General features: G+C 39.5%; 1 protein-coding gene across 4 annotated transcripts in view; it reads right to left on the reverse strand.

The window, feature by feature from the left end:
- NSD1 (nuclear receptor binding SET domain protein 1) overlaps positions 1 to 24,955 on the reverse strand; it is a 142,179-nt gene that overhangs the window by 115,126 nt on the left and 2,098 nt on the right. For 2 of the 4 annotated variants that reach the window (XM_040630248.1, XM_040630247.1), the window contains exons 2-3: positions 24,764 to 24,877; positions 23,934 to 24,023 (exon numbers count right to left, since the gene is read on the reverse strand). In XM_040630248.1, the coding sequence (XP_040486182.1) occupies positions 23,934 to 24,023; positions 24,764 to 24,793 (120 nt within the window). In that variant the 5' untranslated portion in view covers positions 24,794 to 24,877. Of the gene's footprint in view, positions 1 to 23,933; positions 24,878 to 24,955 lie in introns of all 4 variants that reach the window. The other 2 variants (XM_040630246.1, XM_040630245.1) reach the window with 1 other exon arrangement.

Here is a 24,955-nt window from a genome sequence, read left to right on the forward strand (position 1 = left end):
CGCAAAAGACTGACACTGGACCCTTAATTTATACCTACACAAAAATTTATTCAAAATGAATTAAAGCCTGCAGCTTAAGACCTAAAATTCCTGGAAGAAAATATAGGGGAAAAGCTTCTTGACACTGACCTTGGCAATGATTTCTTAGATATGACACCAAAGGCACAAGAAACAAAAGGAAAAATAGATATATAAGGCTTCTGCACAGCAAAGGAAATTATCAGCGAAGTGATAAGGCAACACAGAGAATGAGAGAAAATATCTGATAAAAAGGCAATATCCAATATATATAAGGAACTCTTACAACCCAACAGCAAAAATATCCAATTTAAAAATGGGCAAAAGAAGGGCACCTGATTGGCTGTCAGTAGAGCATGTGACTCTTGATCTCGGGGTTGTGAGTTCAAGCCCCCACACTGGGTATAGAGCTTACTTAAAAAATAATAAATAGGGGTGCCTGGGGGCCTCAGTCAGTTAAATGTCTGCCTTCGGCTCAGGTCATGATCTCCAATGTCAGGCTCTCTGCTCAGCAGGGAAACTGCTTCTCCCTCACACTCTCCCTCTGTGCTCTCCCGCTCTCCAACAAAGCTCTCTCTCAAATACATAAAATCTTAAAAAATAAATAAATAAAATAAATAAAAAATAATAAATGGCAAAAGATCTGAACAGACATTTCTCAAAAGAAAACATAAAATGGGTAACAAGTATACGAAAGGTGCTCAACATCAGTAATCACCAGGGAAATGCAAATCAAAACCACAATATAGTATCACCTCACACCTATTAAGATGGCCATTAGGAAAAAAAATAAAATAATAAGTATTAGCGAAAACGTGGAGGAAAAAGTAACCCTGTACACTGTTGGTGGGAATGGAAATTGGTACTATGAAAATCAGTATGGAGGTTCCTTAAAAAATTAAAACTAGGAAAAAAAATTAAAATAGAACTACCATAAGATCCAGAAATCCTACTTCTGGACATACACCCGAAAGAATTGAGATCAGGATCTCAAAGAGATATCTGCATTCCCATCTTCGTTGTAGCATTATTTACAGTAGCAGACACATGCAAACAATCTAAAATATCCATCAATAGATGAATAAAGCAAATGTGGTATATACATACAATGAAATATTATTCAGCCTTTTTTTTTTTTTTTAAGTAACCTCTAGGAGGGGCTTGGATCTGAGCTCAGTTCATTAAGCATCTGACTTGATTTCAGCTCAAGTCATGATCTCAGGGTGGTAGGACAGAGCTCTGAGTCAGGCTCCCCACTCAGCAGGGAGTCTGCTTGTCTCCCTCTCCCTCTATTCACTTTCTCTCTCTCAAATAAAATAAAAAAATCTTTAAAATAGCTAGATAAGTAAAATACAGAAAGTGGAAACAAACCATTGTCTATGAACTGATGACTAGATAAACAAAATGTAGTATGCCTACACCATGGAATATCATTCAACCATAAAAAGGAATAAAGTACTGATAGATGCTGTAACATGGATAAAATGTGAAAACATGATACTACGTACAAAAAAGAAGCCAAGCATAAGAAGCCACACATTTTAATTCCATTTATATGAAATGTTTAGTTTTGGTATATCCATAAAGACAAAAGAAGAGTAGTGGTTTCCACAGAAAAAGGAAGGGGTGCCTGGCTGACTCAGTCAATGGAGCACGTGACTCCTGATACCAGGGAAGGTTAAGTTCAAGCCCCATGTTGGGTAGAGATTACTTAAAAATAAGATCTTAAAAAAAAAAGGGGGGGGGAGGGACAATGGGGGGAATAACTGCTTAATATCAGGAGTTTCTTTTTGTTTGGTAAAACTGTTCTGCAATTAGTGGTAGTGGTTGCACAACACTATAAATAAAAGAAATGCCAATGAACTGCATACTTTAAAATTAAAACGGTAAAATTTTTAAAAAGATTATATTTATTTATTTGAGATTGTATTATTTATTTACGTGCACAGAGGGAGAAGGAAAAGCAGACTCCCTGCTGAGCAAGGAGCTGGACGTGGGGCTCGATCCCAGGATCCCAAGACCATGACCTGAGCTAAAGGCAGACACTTAACAACTGAGCCACCCAGATCCCCCAAAATGGTAAATTTTAAGTGATTTAAATTTTATCTCATTTTCTTAAAAAGTGTCTAGCTTCCCAAGGTAACTATTTTTTAAATGGAATATTTTATATCTGGTATGATAAAGTGAAAGAAGATTTCATTACTTCATAGTTACACTTACATTGTGATTATTTAGTAGTGAACAAATATAATTCAAGTCAGACCGAAATAAATTCTCATACTATATACTATATAACATGTAGCTTTGAAATACAGGACAGATTTTCAGGTACCATTTGTCTTTCTAATCATGTTTTTAGGCCAAATTGACAGGCAGCAAGAGAAAAACTAATACTTAAATTTCTATCTCACTTTAATCTTCCATTTATAACAAGACAAGAATTCACTAAAAATACATTAGTAATGAGCAGCGCCCTTAGTTCTTTTAACAGAGTCGACAGCTCAGCAGAGAGAAAATGCTATGAAGGCAGATGGCCCTGCCTGGAATACTAGCCCCATCACTTGGGAAACCACTCAATCTGTCTAACCTTCCATTTCCTAATGTGTAAACCTAAAATGATGACTGTGCCTAGCAACTCGTGGAGTTGTTCTGAGGATTAAATGAGATAATACGTAAGTGCTCAGTAGTGTGCCTAGCATATGGTACTCAATATACGTTAGATATTATAATTAACAATAGGAGCAAATATCTACCATATGCCATGCACTGTGCTAGGAGTTAATTTTCAAAATATTTTATGCAATAATAAGAAACTAAACACAGGACTCAAGTCTGGTCTCAAATGGAGACCTGTCCAATTCCAAAGCCCACATTCGTTCTATAATCCCAAACTGCCTTTCTATGTAAGACATTCATCTTTATCACTTTGTCATTAGTTGTCAACTGAGGGAAAGGTTAATTAAATTACTTCATATTTACTACAGAAAAGTAAAAACATAAAATGATTAATACAATATTAATAAATACTGTTAAAAAAACAGTAGGGGGGTGCCTCGCTGGCTCAATCAGTAGAACGTGTGACTTTTTTTTTTTTAAGATTTTATTTATTGAGGGCATTTATTTATTTATTGGGTGGCTCAGTAGGTTAAGTGTCTACCTTCAGCTCAGGTCATGATCCCAGGGTCCTGGGATCAAGTCCCTTGTCAGGCTCCCTGCTCAGTGGGGAATGTTCTTCTCCCTCTGCCCCTCCCCCCAACTCATGCTCCCTCTCTCTCTCTCATGCTCTCTCTCTCTCAAATAAAATCTTAAAGAAAAAAAAAGATTTTATTTATTTACTAGAGAGAGAAAGTGCGAGCACAGAGGGAGAGGGAGGAGCAGACCCCCACTGAGCAGGGACCCCGATTCGAGGCTCAATCCTACGACCCCGGGACCATGACCTAAGCATAAGGTAGATGCTTAACTAACTGAGCCACACAGGCTCCCCAAGCATGTGACTTTTGGTCTTGGCGTTGTAAATTCCAGTCCCACACTGGGTATAGAGAGTACTTAAAAATTAAAAAAAAAAGTCTTTGAAAATCCATACATATACATACACACATTACATACTGTAATGATTTCTAGACTGGTCAGTTTTATTTATTTTTTTAAAGATTTTATTTAGGGGCACCTGGGTGGTTCAGTCGGGGTTAAGCGTCTGCCTTCAGGTCTGGCCATGATCTAAGGTCCTGGAATCCAGGTAGTCTGCTTCTCCCTCTCCCTGTTCCTCCCCCTGCTCCTGCTCTGTCTCTCAAATGAATAAATTAAAAAATCTTAACCAAAAAAACTATTTTATCTATTTGAGAGTTACCAAGAGCAAGAGAACAAGCAGGGGGAGGGGTAAAGGGAAAGGGAGAAGCAGGCCCTCTGCCAAGCAGGGAGCCCAACTCAGGGCTTGATTCTGGGACTCCGGGATCATGACCTGAGCCAAAGGCAGACGCTTAACCAACTGAGCCACCCAGGCACCCCTAGTTTGGTCAATTTTAACAAATCCTTAATAACGGTATGGAAAGACTCACGATTTTTTTAAATGGGATTTAATCTATGCTTTTTCCTAATGAATAGCAGCCAAAATTAAGAAACAGAAAAAGATTAATACTAGATATAAAAATCAGTTCACATCTAAATACAAGTGGGGAAAAATATAATCCAATCATTTAAACAAAAAATGGGAGAATTCAGGTAAAGACCTAGACCTTGAGTACCCGCCTCCAACAATATCCTTTACTGTCCCCACCCTCCCCATCTAATCTTGACATACGAACTCCTAAAGCCGTAGCTATTTCAATCCTTGGGAGTCCTAAATCATATTCCTCTCAGCCTAGCACACACTGCCCTGCTCTAACTTCTACCATATATCTTACAAATGGCTTGCACATAAAAAAACAAAAAACAAAAAAACTGGTAAATGAATGAATGTACTGTCTCAGGCAGTGTTAAGTAATTTTCAAAATGCAAAATTACAATAAAACGTACTTGGTAAAGTCTCTTATAATTTAAAACTAAGAACATAACTCCTATTATAAAAGTAATCACATTAAAAAATGAAGTAAAATTCATTCTGTTAAGACAATATTACCCCGATACCAAACCTGACAAAGACATCACATGAAAAATACAAACAAGTACACCTAATGCAAGAAGATGTAAAAATCTTCAAGAAATATCAGCAACCCAAATACAGAAACCTATTTTAAAAAATATTATACAACCCTGCACAAGATGAATTTATCCCAGGAATGCAAAACTGGTTCAACATACCAAAAATCAATGTAAAGACATTAAAAACATTAAAGCATTAAAGAATTAAGGGGAGGGCCCCTGGGTGCTCAGTTGGTTAAGCACTGAACTCTTGATTTAGTCTGTCATGATTCTGGGGTCCTGAGATCAAGTCCTGCCTCGGGCTCTACCCTCAGCAGGGAGTTTACTTGAGATTCTATCACCCTCTCCCTCCCAGGCCCTCCCCTGACTTACAGGTGTGCACACGTGCTCTCTCTCTAAAATAAATAAATAAAATCCTTAAAAAACAAAACTGGGGTGCGTGGGTGTCTTAGTCGGTTGAGCATCTGCCTTCAGCACAGGTCATGATCCCAGTGCCCACGGATGGAGCCCTGCAACAGGCGCCCTGCTCAGTGGGGAGCCTGCTTCTCCCTCTCCCTCTCCCCCTCCCCCTGCTTGTGCGCACAAGTGCACACTCTNTCAAATAAAATCTTTTAAAAAATAAATAACATTTAAAAAATAAACTTAAAAAAAAAAGAACTAAAGAGGGGATGGGACTATACCAAAATAAAAAGTTTTTGTACAGTGAAGGAAACCATCAACAAAACGACAAGGCAACCTACTAAATGGGAGAAGATATTTGCAAATGACCTATTTGATAAGGAGTTAATACCAAAATATATAAAGAACTTAAACAAGTCAACACCAAAAAAATAATCTGATTAAAAAAGGGGCAGAGGACCTGAATAGACATTTTCCCAGAGAAGACATACAGATAGCCAAGAGACATGAAAAGATGTTCAACATCACTAACCATTGGGAAATACAAATCAAAACCACAAGATATCACATCACACATGTCTGAATGGCTAAAATCAAAAACACAAGAAATAACAAGTGTTGATGAGAAAAAAGAACTCTCGCACTATTGTGGTAATGCAAATTGGTGCAGCCAATGAGGAATACAATATGGAGGTTCCCCAAGTAATTAAAAACAGAAATACTAAATTATCCAGTAATTCCACTACTATTCACCCAATGGAAACAAAAACTCTAATTCAAAAAGATATAGGCACCCCTATGTTTCTGCAGCCATTATTTAGAATAGCCAAGATATGGAAACAACCCAACTGTCCATCAATAGATAAATGGATAAAAATGTGATACACACATTGGAGTATTACTCAGCTATAAAAAAATGAGATTTTGCCATTTGCACCAACACGGATGGACCTAGAGGGTATAATGCTAAGTGAAATAAGTCTAACAGAGAAAAACAGAAACCATGTAATTTCAGTCGTGTGGGATTTAAGAAACAAAAGAAAGAAAAAAAGAGAAACCCAGAAACAGACTCTTAAATACAGAGAACAAACTAGTGGTTGCCAGAGGGGAGGGTGGGGGTTTGGGCAAAGTAAATAAAGAAAATTAAGAGTACACTTTTGATGACCACTGAGTAATGTATAGAACTGCAGAATCAGGGGCGCCGGGGTTAAGCATTTGACTCTTGATTTCACCTCAGGTCATTATCTCATGGGTCATGAGACTGAGCCCTTCGTTGGGCTCTGAGCTCAACGGAGAGTCTGCTAAGAACTGTGGAATCATTATATTGTACACTTGAAACTAATAATACTGTATGCTAATTATACTTCAACAACAACAAAAAAAGAAGGGAAAAAAATATGATCAACTCAGTAGATGAAAAAACATTTGACAAAACATAATACCCTCTCACTATAAAAACATTCAAGAAACTAGGAATAGATGGGGCGTGTGGCTGGCTCAGTTGGTGGAACATGCAACTCTTGACCTCTGGGTTATAGGTCTGAGCCCCATGCTGGGTGTAGAGTTTACTTAATGATAAAATGTAAAAAAAAAAGAAAAAGTAAAAGAAATGAAACTAGGAATAGAAAAGACCTTCCTCAATCTGATAGAGTATATATGAGAAACCTTCAGACAAAATCATGCTTAATGGCAAACAACTGAATGCATTCCGCCTAGGACCAGTAGTAAGAGAAGATGTCCACTCCCACCATTTCTATTCAACATCATACTGGAGGTTCCTACCAAGATAATTAGGTAAGAAACAAAAAGAATGCATTAGGATTAGGAGAAAAAAGAGGTAAAACTATCTCAATTTCAGATGACATTATCTTGTATAAAGAAAATCCTACAAAATTAAAAAAACTATTAAAACTTAGTTCAGCAAGACTGCAAGACACAAGATCAATATACAAAAACCCACTGTATTTCTACATACTAACAATTAGCCATCCAAAACCAAATTAATAATTCCATTTAAACTGCATCAAAAAGGGGAACCTGGATGGCTATCCAGTCAGTTAAGCCTCCAACTCTTGATCTCAGCTAAGGCTTTTTTTTTTTTTTTTAGATTTATTTGAGAGAGAGAGAGCGCGCTGGACGCTCAACTGACTAAGTCACACAGGTGCTCCAACTCAGGTTTTGATCTCAGGGTCATGAGTTCATGCCCCACATTGGGCTCCACATTGGGTGTGGAGGCTACTTACTTACTTACATACATACATAAATACAAAATAAAAGCACCAAAAAAAGTTTAGGAATAAATGTTTAAAAAAGAGTGCAAGAGGCACCTTCATGGCTCAGTCAGTTAACCATGTGATTCTTGATTTCAGTTCAGGTCATGGTCTCAGGGTTGTGATAAGACCCACATCAGGAGTGGAGCCTGCTTAAAATTCTCTCTCTTGGGGCACCTGGGTGGCTCAGTTGTTAAGTGTATGCCTTCAGCTTAGGTCATGATCCCAGGGTCCTGGGATCAAGCCCTGCATCAGGCTCCCTGCTCTGCAGGAAGCCTACTTCTCCCTCTCCCACTCCCCCTGCTTGCGTTCCCTCTCTCACTGTCTCTCTGTCAAATAAATAAATAATATCTGGGACGCCTGGATGGCTCAGTCGATTGAGCATCTGCCTTTGGCTCAGGTCATGATCCTAGGGTCCTGGGATCGAGTCCCGCATCGGGGGGTCCTTGCTCAGTGGGGGGGGAGCCTGCTTCTCCCTCTGCCTGCCACCCCCTTGCTTGTGCTTTCTCTCTCTCTGGAAATAAAATCTTGAAAGAAAAAAAAAAGGAAAGAAAAGAAAGAAAGAGAAAATCTTTTAAAAAAAGATTCTCTCGGGGTGCCTGGGTGGCACAGCGGTTAAGCGCCTGCCTTCGGCTCAGGGCGTGATCCCGGCGTTATGGGATCGAGCCCCAGATCAGGCTCTTCAGCTATGAGCCTGCTTCTTCCTCTCCCACTCCCCCTGCTTGTGTTCCCTCTCTCGCTGGCTGTCTCTATCTCTGTCGAATAAATAAATAAAATCTTTAAAAAAAAAAAAAAAAGATTCTCTCTTCCTCTGCCCCTCCCCAGCCAATAAATTAAAAAATGCTTAAGATGGTAAGTGTTATACTATGTGTATTTTACCACAAAAAAAAAAAAAAAAAAAAAAAAAAAAAAAAAACTAAATAAAGAATTCTCACTGAAACAGCCACATTGATATAATGGTGATTGGGACTGTAAATACATATCTCACTCTTTCAGTGGGAGTGTGGCAATATCTTTCAAAATTATATTATGTATTTAACTTTGGCCCCAAGTCCAATTCTTGAGTAGAGAGAGATCTATTCTACAGATGTACTGCTTATTTGCATAGTTGTTCACTTTCAGAAAAGAATGTATGAATTGAAAATGCCCATATTCAGGGTGCCTGGGTGGCTTGGTTGGGCATCGATTCTTGGTTTCGGGTCAGGTCAGATCAGGATTGCCAAGATCAGGGTTGCCCCACTTGGGGCACTGAGCTCAGCAAAGATCTTGTCAGCTTGTCCCTCTCCTTTTGCTCCTCCCTCCACTCTAAAATAAATAAAATCTTAAAAAAAAAAAAAAAGAAAGCAAATGCCCATATTCATACAGTAGCATAGTATCCAGGTGTAAAAAAGAATGAGAGTACTATGTCATAAAATGGAAAGATTTTTGAGGCACTTGGCTGGCTCAATCCGTAGAGCATGTGACTCTTGATCTCAGGTTGTAAGTACAAGCCCCACGCTGGGTGTAGAGATTAAAGTAAGTAAAGAACTTATTTATTTATTTGAAAGAGAGAGAGAGCGTGCGAGCACGAGAGAGCACAAGCAGGGGGAGTAGTAGAGGGAGAGGGAGAAGCAGGCTCCCCACTGAGCAGGGAGCCAGATGCAAGGCTGAATCCCAGGACCCTGGGATCATGACCTGAGCCGAAGGCAGAAGCTTAACCGACTGAGCCACCCAGGCACCCCTAAAAATAAAATCTTAAAAAAATAAATAAAATGGAAAGATTACAATATATAAGTGAAAAAGGTTAAGTGTACATAATCTGCTACCTTTGTCATAAAAAAAGGTGGGAGGTGCCACTGAAACTGAAGATGCTAAACGAGCAGACAAGGTACAAGGGTACTTCACTGGTTACCTTTTTATATTACGCTTTTGAGCCACATACCTATTCAAAAATTCAATTCAGTTTAAAAGTAAGAAGTAATTTGGGGTGCCTGGGTGGCTCAGTCATTAAAGCGTCTGCCTTCGGCTCGAGGCGTGATCCCAGGGTGCTGGGATCGAGCCCCGCATTGGGCTCCCTGCTCCACTGGGAGCCTGCTTCTTCCTCTCCCACTCCCCCTGCTTGTGTTCCCTCTCTCGCTGGCTGTCACTGTCTCTGTCAAATAAATAAATAAAGTCTTCCAAAAAAAAAAAAAAAAACCAAAAAAGTAAGAAGTAATTAATCACTATTGATTTTGTATAGTTAAGAGCTTTCTCCTTTAACTGGTAACTATTCATTTCTTGTTGGTTAAGTGTGTTAACCAGCCTCCTAGATGGTCCCCAGTGATTCCTACCTTTTGGTATTCATGGGATTCAACCCATGGTATTCCCCTTCCACATTATATCCCCTTCAATCTTCCTGCTTGGTCTCTCTTGGATCACTCACCCTGGAGGAAGCCAGTACATATTGTGAGTACCCCTACAGAGAGCCTCACCTGGCAAGGAACTGAGGCCTCCTACAGCCAGCCAGCCTGCAGCCGTATGAGCCATCTTGGACAGTGATCCTACCTACAGCCTTCAGATGACTAGCCCTGGCTGACATCTTGTCATCTCATGAGAGACACTGAGCCAGAAACACCCCACTAAGCCACTCCAGGACTCCTAACCCTCTGTGATATAAATGTTTATTGTTTTAGGTTGCTAAATCTGAAAGTAATTTGTTAGGCAAAATAGATAACTAATACAAAGGGAAACATTCCCTCCACAGCTCTAAGAATTTGTTTTCAAGGAGCACCTGGGTGGCTCAGTCGGTTAAGCCTTTGCCTTCAGCTTAGGTCACGATCCTGGGGTCCTGAGATCAAGTCCCATTGAAGGTTCCACACTCAGCGGGGAGTCTGCTTCTCCCTCTCCCTCTGACCCCCACTTGTGCTCTCTCTCCCACATTTGCTCTTTACCTTAAATAGATAAAATCTTTAAAAAAACAAAAAACAAAAAACAACTGGGGCATCTGGGTGGCTCAGTCAGTTGAACATCTGCCTTCGGCTGGGGTCATCATTTCGGGGTCCTGGGATGGAGCTCCAAATTGGGCTCCGTGCTCAGTGGGGAGTCTGCTTCTCCCTCTCCCCTGCCCCTCCCCACCCCTCACGTCCTCACTGTCTCAAATAATAAAATATTTTTTAAAAATAAATAAATACTATTAAAATGGTACAATCCTTTGGAAAGCCATACAGAAATAGATACATCAAACACAAAAAATCTAACCCACTGCCCTGATAATTCCACTATCAGCAGTTTATCCTTAGGAAATAATTCCACAAACATTATTATGAAATTATTACTAGAAAGTAATTCCCCAGGGGCGCCTGGGTGGCACAGCGGTTAAGCGTCTTGCCTTCGGCTCAGGGCGTGATCCCGGCGTTCTGGGATCGAGCCCCACATCAGGCTCTTCAGCTATGAGCCTGCTTCTTCCTCTCCCACTCCCCCTGCTTGTGTTCCCTCTCTTGCTGGCTGTCTCTATCTCTGTCGAATAAATAAATAAAATCTTAAAAAAAAAAAAAAAAAAGAAAAGAAAAGAAAGTAATTCCCCAGATACTACCTATCAAGACTTTACTTATGGGCGCCTGGGTGGCTCAGCTGGTTAAGTGTCTGCCTTTGGCTCAAGTCATGATCCCAGGGTCTTGGGATCAAGTTCTGCATTGGGCTCCCTACTCAGCAGGGAGCCTAGGGAGCCTGATTCTCCCTCTGCCTCTGCTCCTTCTCCCTGCTCATGCCCTCGTCTCTTTCTCTCAAATAAATAAATAAAATCTTAAAAAAAAAAAAAAAAGACTTTACTTACAATTCTAACATCTATTCCACCAAAGAACTGATCTCACCGGTTTTATTACCTGCACTGTAATACTTCTGCCCCAAAGCTCTACTATGTTTAAAAACACTTTAAATGTAGAATATATTACCTCTCAACAACGGCTCTGCAATTCTTTACAGATGACAGCATGGGTAAACAAATTCAATACATTGTCAATTGAACAAAATACAATGTTAGAGAAACGCCTTTGGAGATAAAATTCCAATGACAATTAGCATGGCATTAATGTCAATTATTTTTACTGAGTACAAAGGTAACTTGTACATCACCTACTTGCACTAGGGATCCCCAACAGCCCCAATTACACCACGAAGAGAAATTAGAGATGACAAGGGGAATATACCCTCACAATTTACAAAGAAAGACTACCTTCAGACTCTTCCTGGCATATAAGGGGATATCATATAACCAATAATTATATTTAATTTAATCTAATGTGTAAATATAATTGTTCATACTCTAAAATGAATTTTATCCTTCCAGCAATCTTTACCAGAGTATTATGGTATTTTATACAACATTACTGGAGATGTGAAAAGAACTTTAGAAATCTTAATAAAATAATTTTGCCTAATAAAAGCAACTCTAAAACCTGTTTCAATTTACAAGAGGGAAACCACAAGTATGTATGACTATTGGTTCTCTAATAAATTATCTAAAAGTGGAAGCAATGCTTAAAAATTATGGTTTGTATATAACTATTACAAAGAATGTAGATCATCTAGCAAGAAACTCTCAAAACTCAACAGTTTAAAAAAAAAAAATCAAACAATCCAATTAGAAAATGGGCAAAAGAGATGAACATATTTCACCAGAGGATATACAGATGGCAAATAAGCATACAAAAAGATGTTCAACATCATTAGCTATCAGAAAAATGCCAATTAAAACCATAATGAGATATCATTATATAACTACCAAAATGGCTGAAATAAAAATAGTGACAACACAAATGCCAATCAAAACCACAATGAGACATCACCTCACACCTGTCACAATGGCTGAAATCAAAAACACAAGAAACAAGTGTTGGCAAAGATATAGAGAAAGAGGAACCCTCATGCACTGTTGGTGGAATGCAAACTGGTGTAGCCACTGTGGAAAACAGTATGGAGGTTCTTCAAAAAAATTAAAAATAGAATTACCAGACGATCCAGTACTTCCACTACTGGGTATTTACCCAAATATGAAAACACTAATTCAAAAAGATATATGCACCCCTATGTTTACTGCAACATTATTTGCAACAGCCAAGATATGGAAGCAACCCAAATGTCCATTGACAAATGACTGGATAAAAATGGTGTGGTGTAGATATATGCAACAGAATATTAGTCATAAAAAAAGAATGAGATTTTGCCATTTGCAACAACATGGATGGCTCCAGAGGATATAATGCTAAAAGAAATAAGTCAAAGAAAGACAAATACCCTACGATTTCTAATCATGGTTTTGTTTTGTTTGGTTTTTTTAGAGTGAGAGAGAGAGCACGCACATGCATGTGAGGAGGTGGGGAGGGGCAGAGAAAGAGGGAAAGAATCTTAAGCAGCCTCCACTCCCAGCTCAAGCCCAATGCAGGGCTTGATCTCACAACCCTGAGATCATGACCTGAGCTAAAATCAAGACTCAGATGCTTAACTGAGTGAGCCACCCAGGCATCCCTGGAATTTAAGAAACAATATAACAGGGGCGCCTGGGTGGCACAGCGGTTAAGCGTCTGCCTTCGGCTCAGGGCGTGATCCCGGCGTTCTGGGATCGAGCCCCACATCAGGCTCCTCCGCTATGAGCCTGTTTCTTCCTCTCCCACTCCCCCTGCTTGTGTTCCCTCTCTCGCTGGCTGTCTCTATCTCTGTCAAATAAATGAATAAAATCTTTAAAAAAAAAAAAAAAAAAAGAAACAATATAACAAAGGAAAAGAGACAAAAGACTCGACTCTTAAACAGAGAGAACAAATGGATGGTTACCAGACAGATATGGTAGGGGATGGGTAAAATGGGTTAAGGAGCTTAAGAGAACACTTAACATGATGAACACTAATTTATGGAATTGTTGAATCACTAGGGGCACCTGGGTGGCTCAATCGGTTCATCATCAGACTGTTAGATGGAGTCTGCCTAGGACTCTGTACTCAGTGTGGAGTCGGCTTGAGATTCTCTCTCCTCCTTCTGCCCCTCCCACCCCCCCTCCCGGCTCCGTCTCAAAATAAATAAGTAAAATCTTAAAAAAATAAAAAAAAGAATTGCTAAATCATTATATTGTACCCCTCAAATTAACACAACACTGTACATTAATTACACTGGAGATGAATGAATGAACGAATGAATGAAAAAGAAGAGGAGAAAGAGAAAAAGAAAAAAGGGGCGGCTGCCTGGCCCAGTCGGTAGAACATGTGACTCGATCTGTGGTTGTAAATTCAAGCTCCATGGGAGATGAAGAAATTACTTAAAAATCTTAAAAAGAAAAGAAGAGAAATAACGACAACATCAAATGATGGCAATGATGCAAAGAACTGCATCCCTCATACAGTGCTGCAGAGAATGTAAATGATACCATCACTCTGGAAATCAGCTTGGCAGCTTCTTATAAAACTAAACATGTCACTAACATATGATTCAGCAATTATAACTCTTGGGCATTTATCCGAGAGAAATGAAGACTTATGTTTACCAAAAACCTGTATACAATGTTCACAGCACTTTTACTTCTAAAAGCCGAAAGCTAGAATAAGGCCAAATGTCCTTTAACAGGTGCATGGTTAAACTGTGGTATATACATTCTATGGAATCCTATTTAGTAATAAAAAGGAATAAAATATTAATCCACTTAATAAACTGAATGAACCTCCAGGGACTTACATATATGTAAGTGAAAAAACCCAATCCCAAAAAACTATATACTGTATGATACCCTTTACGTAACATTTTCGAAATAACAAAATTTTACAAAGGACAGATTTAATAGTTAGCAAAAGCTGGAAAAGGAGCTTCAAGAAAGGAGATGGATATGATATAAAAAGGCCAGAGGAGAGATCCCATGGTGCTGAAACTATTCAGTATCTTGACTGTGGTGGTACACACACGAACCAATCCACACAGCTGAGAAAAATGTACGGAACTTCATATATATAGTGTATATATTATACACGACACAAAATGAGTACAGGTAAAACTGGAGACATCGGGAACATATCTTTTTAGAAATACAGAATTTTCCTTTGGGGGGAAAAACATGAAAAATAAAAACTAGGGATACCTGAACAAGACTGGTGGATTATATTAACATCAACATCCTGGCTGTAATATTAGACGTCTTCACAAAACATTAGCATCGCAAAACCAGGCAAAATGTGTAAGAGATAGCTCTGTATTATTTCTTAAAACTGTAAATCTACATTTATCTCAGTAAAAATGTCGATAATAAAAAACACTGGAGATTTATGTACATGCTCATATGAAAATATGTCCTTAACATATTAACAAAGGTATCGAATAATACATACTCAGGCCACCTACATTACCAAAATATTTTAAAAAGGTACATATATAAAGAAAATTCTAATAGTATATCAAGAGTGCAAATGAAGTATAGAGGGGTGATAGAGACTTTTACATTCCATTTTTAACTTTTTTTACCATGACACCTTATTACCTTTTCTCTTTTTTTTTTTTTTTAAAGATTTTATTTATTTGAGAGAGAGAATGAGAGAGAGAGAGCACGACGGGGGAATGGTCAGAGAGAGAAGCAGACTCCCTGCTGAGCAGGGAGCCCAATGCGGGACGCGATCCTGGATTTCCAGGATCATGACCTGAGCCAAAGGCAGTGGCTTAACGAACTGAGCCACCCAGGCGCCCTTTTTTTTTTTTTTTTTTTTTTAAGTAGGCTCCACGCCCAGCGTGGAGTCCAACTTGGGGCTTGAATTCAGGACCCTGAGATCAACACCTGAACTGAGATCCAGTCAGATATCTAACCAACTAAGCCACCCACATGCCCCCATCTATTACTTTTCTAACTAAAAAGAATTATAGCCATTTATTCAGAAGGCTACACTTGAGATCATTTAAAAAGTTTAAGAAACAATCATTCAATGAAAATAAAACACACCACCGCAAGAGATGGGCTCTTCTTTCAAAGGGCTCCCATGAAAACCAGGGGATAGAGATGGAACATTTATATACACAGTGATGACAGACAACCAGCAAAATGCAACAACATAATAAGGTTATACCACTTAATAGATGGAGTACAGAAAGATCCTGATCCTACTGCAAATTAAATTCTGATTATCAAGCAAAAATGGATAAAATTCTCCTGATTATTAAAAAGAAACAGAAACTGTCAATGGTAGTTAATATCCTTATTTAGCAAGTTAAAGCAGAAGTGCTTGGAAGAATAGAGAAAAAAGCAAAAATGCAGAGATATATTTCTCAAAATTCACGACAAACTCTTGCAAATGTGTTCAGTTCTTGGCATATAAGCATCACTTACTGAGCACCTACTTCGGAACTAACACCATCAAGCTGCTTCACATAAATTATCTTGTTGCACACTCTCAAACCCCGTAAGTAAGGTACTAGCCCCAATTTAGAGATTAGGAACTGGGCCTCAGAGACTAAAGGGACTTCTCCAGCTAAACAGGAAGCACAGTATACACTCAGATTATCTGTTCAATGTAAAACCATTATGATTTAATATCCACAATTAAAAGACTGAAAGTAAGAATGGTGAGAAAAATGAATGCTTCAGATATTAAGGAACTCAAAATCAAAGGCCTTAGAAATTGAGTGCGCGAGGAGATAAAGTCAAAAAAAAAAAAAAACTCTTAAGTTTTGAAATCTGGTACATGGAGGATGAGAGCTGACAGTCTACTCACCACTTTCCTACCTAAAATTTACTCCCCTCCCAACAGGTACCACTGTACCATCCACTCTTTCTTTGACTCAGTCACTACAAAGAAGGCACCATGTTACCTACTGTTAATATGCAAAGATGATCAGACCAGGAGGATAAAGGCATGACCCAGGGGTAAGTGTGAAGCAAACCACCACTACTAGTGCAGTCTGGCTGAACCCAGAACCCGTTGGGTATAGCATATGAGATTTCAGAAAGTCAGGAAAGGGTCCTATCAAAGAGGGACTGAGTATGGACTTCATTTGTTAAGCAAATAGGAGAAAAAGTGAGGCATTCATTGGAGGTAAAGCTTTAACCAGGGACCTAGTATTTCTCATTTTGGAAGTCAGAGGTAATTTTGGGTAAGAGAGACTGGAAAGAAAAACTATACGAAGATCAGTGGTAAAAGCCTCATAGTAGAATGGAAAGGAAGAAATGAAAAAGCTGGAGAATTTGTATAAATTAGAAATCACATATTAGGGCGCCTGGCAGGCTTAGTCCGAAGAGCAAGCAACTCTTGATCTTATGGTTGTGAGTTCAAGCCCCACAGACTGCAGAGACCACTTACATTTAAATTTAACTTTTTAAAAGGGGCGCCTGGATGCCTCAGTCGGTCAAGCGCCTGACTTCGGCTCAGGTCATGATCTCAGAGTTCTGGCATCAAGCCCTGGGTCGGGCTCCCCGTTCAGCAGGGAGTCTGCTGTCCCTCTCCCTCTGCCCCTCCCCTTACTCGTGTACGTACCTCTCTCCCCCAAATAAATAAATCTTTAAAAAAACTTAAAAAAAAAAAGTTGACTTCAAGGATGGCATACAAGGCTTATCTTTATACTTTGCCTCCTGACAAGCCCACTCCTCCCCAGATCCCTATCAAAGAATTTGGCATTTGTATATGCTATTCCTCCTTACTTACTGGCATGTCTCTGGTCAATTATGCATAACCCCTCTGTGAAGTTCTTCCTGATTGCTCCAGACATGCCACAGTACTGTATCTCTAACACCTATCAGACCACTTAGTATTCTGTACTGTCATTGTTTACATTTGTCTTCCTTAAACAGTAAAGGTTTTTTTTTGTTTTTTTTTTAAGATTTTATTTATTTGACAGAGAGAGTCAGCGAGAGAGGGATCACAAGCATGGGGAGTGCAAGAGGAAGAAGCAGGCTTCCCGCTGAGCAGGGAGTCCGATGCGGGGCTCAATCCCAGGACCCTGGGATCACGAACTGAGCCGAAGGCAGACGCTTAACGACTGAGCCACCCAGGCGTGTCCTTAAACAGTAAAGTTTCCTAAAAACTGTCTTATCTCTTTTTTTTTTTTTAATACTAGCAGTGCCTGGCACAGAGGAAGCACTCAAATGTGGTTTGATCACATAATTGAGTTAGTTACTCCAAAGTTTCCACCCCTGAAATGAACAGGAGGATGATGCCATCATTAACACAGAAGAAAATGCACGTTTGGCAATATAAGGGATAGGTTTCCTTGGGGCTTCGGCTCAGGTCATGATCCCAGGGTCCTGGGATGGAGCCCCGCATCGGGCTCCCTGCTCAGTGGGAAGCCTGCTTCTCCCTCTCACACTCCCCCTGCTTGTGTTCCCTCTCTCACTGTGTCTGTCTCTGTCAAATAAATAAAATCTTTAAAAGAAAAAAAAAAGGGGGATAGGTTTCCAAGTGCATATGATATAGGTAGAAGAAAAGGTGGGTTAGTGACTAGAATTTCTTGGTCTGAAGCTCAGAAGTCCGGTCAAGAGCATTTTCACACAGCAGAGTAGCAGTGAAGTGAATCCATGAAAGTGGGTGAGACTGGAAAATGAAAGAGGAAGAAAAGAGAACAAGCAGTCAAAGAGGACTGTTGAAAGGAGTGGTAGTCAGGGGCGCCTGGGTGGCTCAGTCGTTAAGCAACTGCCTTCGGCTCAGGGGGTGATCCCAGGGTTCTGGGATCAAGCCCCGCATTGGGCTCCCTCCTCCACTGGGAGCCTGCTTCTTCCTCTCCCACTCCCCCTGCTCGTGTTCCCTCTCTCGCTGGCTGTCTCTCTGTCAAATAAATAAATAAAATCTTTATAAATAAATAAATAAATAAATAAAGGAGTGGTAGTCAAATGCTGCAAATCTAATATAGTGAGTACTGGAAGTATCATCTGTGACTTACAAAAGGACAGCTGCAGCAGACAGGAGGATATAAAACCAATCCACAGAGCATTAAGGAGAGGTAAACAAAGCAGATAACTCTTTAAAGAAATTCACCATAAACAGGAAAGATCATTGGAGGGACTATAAGATACACAAAGATTCCTTCAGAATAGGAAGATGTCATCCTATTTTTAGGAAGAAAAAGTAATATATTAGAAAGTTAGAGAATAAAGACTCCAGAGGAAAAGAGGAAAGAATAATGAGAAACATAAGGTCCTCCAGCAAGGAAGGAATCAAAAAGCAGAACCTGAGAGGCATGGAGATAGGATCTATTTTCTTCCGGGACAGGAAAGGAGAGAGTAGAGAATTGCTGTGATGATGAGAGCAGAGGAGAGAATCCCTGAAGAATCATTGTCTCAGGCACCAACAAAAGCCTTACATGATATCTGCATTCACCTCTTCTTTCCTCAAATCCAGACTCCAATTTTGCCTCCAATCCAGGTAGCCCAAAAGGACTGCCAATTTCCCTCCTCTGAAATAATCTTTTTAACAATCGCCCCCCCCTTCTTTCTACTACTGATTCTGCCCAAGTCTAAGTTTTAAATACTATTGCAACAGACTCCTACATCCTAATGTTGCTTCTACTCTTCCACAGCCTAAGTTTTCCAAACATAGATTTCATATCACTTCTCAGCTAAAATCCCTTGCTGGCTCCCAATACTATCACTTCAACACCAAATGTCACAGTCCAGATTTCTAGGCCCTCTTACCTGACCACACCCATCCTACCCAACCAATTCCCCACAAATACCCCCTGAAAGTACTATGTTCATTTAATTCTCCGCATCCAAAATACCTTTCTAAACCTAACCAAACCCAACCAAGACCAATTCAAGTTCCACTTCTTCCTTGAAGCCCTGACTACTCTAGGTTTCACTCATTTCTCCACTCAACTCTTTAACCACTTATCATCCACAGCATAGAACACAGCAGAGGGGGTGACTTTGAGTACTTTCTGAACCCCCAAGATTGTATGGAATTGTTACACCATCAAAATACCTATTTTTATATTTTTTTAAGATTTTATTTATTTGAAAGAAAGAGATAGTGAGAGAGCATACGTGGGCGGGGGGGGGGGGGAGAAGCCGGGGCTCGAGGCGGGGCTCAGTCCCAGGACCCTGGGATCATGACCTGAGCTGAAGGCAGACACTTAACCAACTGAGGCACCCAGGCGCCCCCAACATATCTATTTTTAAATGGCAAAAAAGTCTCCATTCAGGGGCACCTGGGTGGCCCAGTCAGTGAAGCATCCCACTCTTGATATCAGCTCAGGTCATGATCTCAGGGTCATGAGATCCAGCCAAGAGTCAGGCTCCTCCAAGCACAGTTAGGGAGTCTGCTTGGGATTCTCTCTCACTCTCCCTCTGCCCCTCCCTCCACCTGCTTCCCCAGCAGGAGTGTGCTCTCAAATAAATAAATCTTAAAAAAAAAAAAAAAAGTCTCCAGGGGATGCACTCACTCTCTAATAAATAAATAAAATCTTTTAAAAAAATAAAAAGTTTCCATTCAAATGTCTTCCTATGGACAATATGGTGTCTACCTCCACCTAATGAAAGAACTAACATTATACTGTCAATTACAATTACACTGCAAACAAGTCTGGTGAAAAGATGCTATTTTTTTTTAAGATTTTATTTATTAGAGAGAGACAGAGAGCGCGCACAAGCAGGGGGAGCAGCAGGCAGAGGGAGAGGGATAAGCAGGCTCCCCACCAAGGGGAGCCTGACACCTGGCTTGATCCCAGGTCCCTGGGACCACAACCCAAGCCGAAGGCTTAACCACCTGAGCCACCCAGGCGCCCAAAGATGCTGTGTTTCTTAAAGTCAACGTGAATAAAGAAAAACCACTCTGATTACAGGCAAGGCTAAGGATGATCTAGGTCAACCAGTAAACAAAAGACAACTGACAACAATAATAGGGCAGAAGACTCAAAGAGTGACATGATAAACATCAAAGGAGTAAGAAATATAAGTGAACAACACAATGGAGGGAAGATAAAACAAGATTGGTAAAATATCAGTTGTTTTTTTTTTTAAGATTTTATTATTTACTTGACAGAGACAGCCAGCGAGAGAGGGAACACAAGCAGGGGGCGTGGGAGAGGAAGAAGCAGGCTCCTAGCTGAGGAGCCTGACGTGGGGCTCGATCCCAGAACGCTGGGATCACGCCCTGAGCTGAAGGCAGACGCTTAATGACTGCACCACCCAGGCGCCCCAAATATCAGTTATTTTTTAAACTGGGTACATACTTGCGAATTTCTACTGTTCTCTCTTCTTTGGTACATGCTTGAAATTTTCCAGAGCCTACGTTTCTAAAAGAGAACCTTACTAAAACTGATTAAATCCTTAACTATTTTACAAAAATTCATCCTCTTTATGATCATGATGAGAGTGAAGCAAATTAATGTATGTCATCTCCCTATTGTACAATTTCAATGGACAAAATTTCTTTTAATCTATTTGATTCTTGCCTTATTAAAATAAACAGCTGCCATCATAACCAAGCTTTTGGTACAGGTTTAAAATATTTATTTTCATAATTCTTAACTTTTCAATATAAAATCCTACATAAACACTTTTCTCCTTTTTATGAAGTTTTTGTTTTAAGTGGATTCATTCCCAATGATCTTTAGAGAAAAGTACAATATGTACATCAGCTGCGCCTAAGCCAGCTACGTCCTAAGAGTTTTGACTATCCCTAAATTCATGAATACCACCATAATATAGTATCTCCATAAAATATGTAAGTAAGGAAAGAGTAGAAAACAAACAACTGCTACAAATCAGCCTAGTGAGTCAACCAGGCCCAGCCAACAGTGTCAGAGACGATCAGAAGTCACTACAGAATACAAAGAGTACTGAGATAATTCTATGATTTCAAGGGTTTCCGTCTTGTCTCTAATAATCTCAAGTGCCTTCAAGGAAGACCTATGTCATTCATGTCATCTCTTTTTACTACAAGGCTATGAAGACCCAATGAGACAATACAAACCAAAGCCCTTAATAAGCTCTAAGTTATTGCCTGTTTAAACTTGTAGCTCTGGGACCAACCTTCCTTCAATATTTTACCAAGCACCCACATATTATGAAGCACTGTACACTAATAGATATATGTTCAGTGGCAAGAATTAGAAGGTGTCAACCCAATTAAATATAAAAGCATCAAGTCAGGACTATTAACTATGACAATCATTTCACATCACTATATTCAGACAAAATAACTTAAAAGCACATAAGGGGGGAGCCTGGGTGGCTCAGGTGGTTAAATGTCTGCCTTCGGCTCAGGTCATGATCCTGGGGTCCTGGGATAGAGCCCCGCACCAGGGTCCCTGCTCAGTGGGGAGTCTGCTTCTCACTCTGCCTCTCCCCCCTACTTGTGCATGGGCTCTCTCTCACTCTCTCTCAAATAAATAAATAAAATCTTTAAAAAAAAAAAAAGCACATAAGGATAAACTGATGAGGCTGCTTATTTATGACAGGAGGCAAACATTCTGCTTATATCTAGATACACAAAACAACAGACAATATGATCTTGAATCATGTGTCTTTCTCTAATTCTAGACAGGAAGTATATAATCCTAACAACTACTCTGACTGCCACATAATAAGAGAATCTTATTCTATCATAATATCACAGACAGAACAAAAAGACAAATAGCATTTGCTAATGATTTTCTAAAATTTCCAGCCCTGAGGAGCCTGGGTGGTTCAGTCAGTCGAGCCACCAGCTCCTGGTTTCCACTTAGGTCATGATCTCAGGTCCTGAGATCAAGCCCCACAATTGGCTTCATGCTAGTGCTGAGTCTGCTTGGGATTTCTCTCCCTCTCCCTCTGCTCCTGCACTCGCTCGTGCTCTCTCAAAAAAATAAAATCTTAAAAAAAATATAAAATGAGGTAAAATTTCCAGCCCTGAGCACAGAATCTAATGCAGAGTAAATGCTCTAAACCTGCTCTCTCAACCTATCAACTGAGAATGGTCTGTATGTACTAACAGTGTGTGACCATATAGAATTATTTTTAATTACACCTTTCCCAAGCTATATTGTTCAGCTGAATTTGCATTCTCGGATCAATCTGACTTTTTCAAATCTTCAGTTAAAAAATATCAAAGGCAAAAATGAAAGATACAGATTGCATCCACGACCTTAAACCAAAGGCCTAAAATAAACAGGTTACTTGCCTCTTCAAGCCCATAAAATCTTTAAGCAATTTTGACTTTCTGCCAGAAAAAAAAAATTCTATTTACGCAAGTTTTTAACTCCCAGTTTAGATACCCTAACACACTGTCTATAGGCTCCAATACTTTCAATTGTTTATAACAGAGCCAATACTCCACTGACAACTCTTCTGATGAGAAACAAACAGATTTTTATTTCTATATATACGCTTCTACAGAATTATCTATCCCCACTGTCAGATTTAGGGTTCTATGTAAATACAAAGGCAAAACTAAAAATAAAATAATTTCAATGTGAACCCAAGAAAAAGGATTTGTCTAAGCTGCCAACACAACCTATCCACCCTAAAAAATACCTAGGACAATACAGACTCAAGATAACTACCAAAACAAATTTTTAAAATCTGCAGCTGCCAAGAAACCAAGGAGTACTAAAGCATTATTTCATGTATGAATCAAAAAACAAAAGCGACACACCCACATTCTCTGTGACTTTGAAGAACATCAAGGCTATATGATAACGTGAATGTTTAATGCACTCAAAACAATCACCACATAAAATTTGTTCTGATTAAATCTTTAGAGATTCAGAGACATCAGGGAGTGGGGAGATCCTCTGTGGTGACATTACAGATAACCTAACAATACATCTGGACAGAAACAAAATCAGAATCAAGTATTTAAAACTGAGGAGTATCTTTTAACAACCAAGAAGTTTGATTTTAAAGGTGATGAAACTGAGACTAAAAGAAGTCAAGTGATCATTCTGATTAAGAAATTCTGCAAAAGATCAAATAAAAAGGAACTTTATCATTTACGACTCTTTAACAACAGTACACAGCACTACTGAATAACTCAAATTAGATTTCCTTCTATTTCTATACACCTACATGTACCACACAATGTATACATACATAAACTTCAAAACTAAAAATGGCTCAAGAACCTACTCTGATGGTGGCATTTATCTAAAGCGTAGGGTGCTATACCTTCACAACAGGTAGTTCAGAAAAACTGGCCTAATTTAAATTTTGACTGATGTCCAAGGTCTTCTCATCTTAGCTACTTTCAATTTGTACCTAAAATGCACTCCAAACTGAAGCAAGAGTCACCCCATCAACTGAAAAAATAAGCCATGCCTTGTGTAAAAAAAAAAAAAAGGACTCCAGGAAATTAACTGGTTCACCTGTACTCATGATACCAGCAAGCCAAAGCATTTAAAAAAGCAAAAACAAAACAAAACTAAACAAATGTATACCTCCACCTGAAAAATAAAATCGGAACTCAGTCAAATGCCGTAAAGGTTTAACTCTTAGCCAGTCCTCCTCGATGGAAAGCTAATTGGAAAAATCTGAAAAGAACGATCATACAACAGAGATAAATTTAAAAATCAAAGTAAAATCTCCCCAAAAAGCCTATCATTAGCAATAGGCTCTCGGCCGTGAACTGATAAGCAACCAAAAACCAATTAGTTAGGTTTCCCCTAAGTTGCCTGTATATATACATTTATGTATATATTTAAGTTGTACCAAAAACTGCTTACAAATGGCAATTCCTGTGAAGTAGATGATGATGAAGTTCCAGGTAATTCTAGCATGTTTCCTAATGTACTGGTACTGGAGTCTGGATCATCCTGAAAAGATAAATTTATTGAGTTTAATTGCTCTTCTATGGTAACGTTTGTATCTCCTAGTGAAAAGGGGGCTGGGAGAAGGGCTGCTTTTTCATTGCTGCCGTCCACTTCATTTCTTTGCTTATTTTTCTGTGTTTCAGTCTGAGGAGCTAATGGCAAGAATGGCGATTTGACTGCACCGTGTCTACTCTCTGGTGTGCTGTCTTGTTCATTTCCCATGGCCACGTCTACACCATTCTCTGATTTAGGCTCATAATTGCAGGTGGCATTGGTCTGAGTTTCCTCAAAGATCTCCTCTATACTCTCATCCTCTGTGACTGGCTGTTCTGGGTCCATTTCAGAATCTACATCTGCATCGTCCACACAAGTAAAATTCTCAAAGTGCAAAAAGCCATTCTTGATAGTCTTTGTTACTTTTACCTGGAGTTCAGGGGAGTTATTACAAGAGGGTTCCTGTTTCATAGCAAGTGCTGTTGGACCACCAGGACTCAAGGAAGTGCAAACAATTGGCGACTGAGCTCTTGAATCACTTTTTTCAGGGTCTTGAAAGGATTCTGATCCATCAGCAGACCCATTTAAATACTCTACATTGATCATGGAGGCCAAATCCTGTAGTCTCCGCAGTGGAATGTAACAAGATGGAGAATCTTGTCCATAAGCATTTTGGGATGTTCCACTGGCAGTCGATAACTGCATAGTACACCCATTAAGTGGCTCAGAAAAATTGGATTGACCATTACCGAAAGGGCTGTCCTTGTCTTCAGGGGCATCTAAATTCACTGGATTGGAAAAGGGCAGCAGACAATTTCTTCTAGATAGTTCACAGGTCTGATCCATCCTGGGCCAGCATCAACCTGGAATCCAAAAACAGCAATTAATCGGAGTTTATAGGCCATTTGACTCTTATCTTCAAAATGGCAGCCACTTCTCAA

The sequence above is a fragment of the Ursus maritimus genome, unplaced genomic scaffold (assembly GCF_017311325.1).
Source record: "Ursus maritimus isolate PB19 unplaced genomic scaffold, ASM1731132v1 scaffold_15, whole genome shotgun sequence".
Lineage (NCBI taxonomy): Eukaryota > Metazoa > Chordata > Mammalia > Carnivora > Ursidae > Ursus > Ursus maritimus.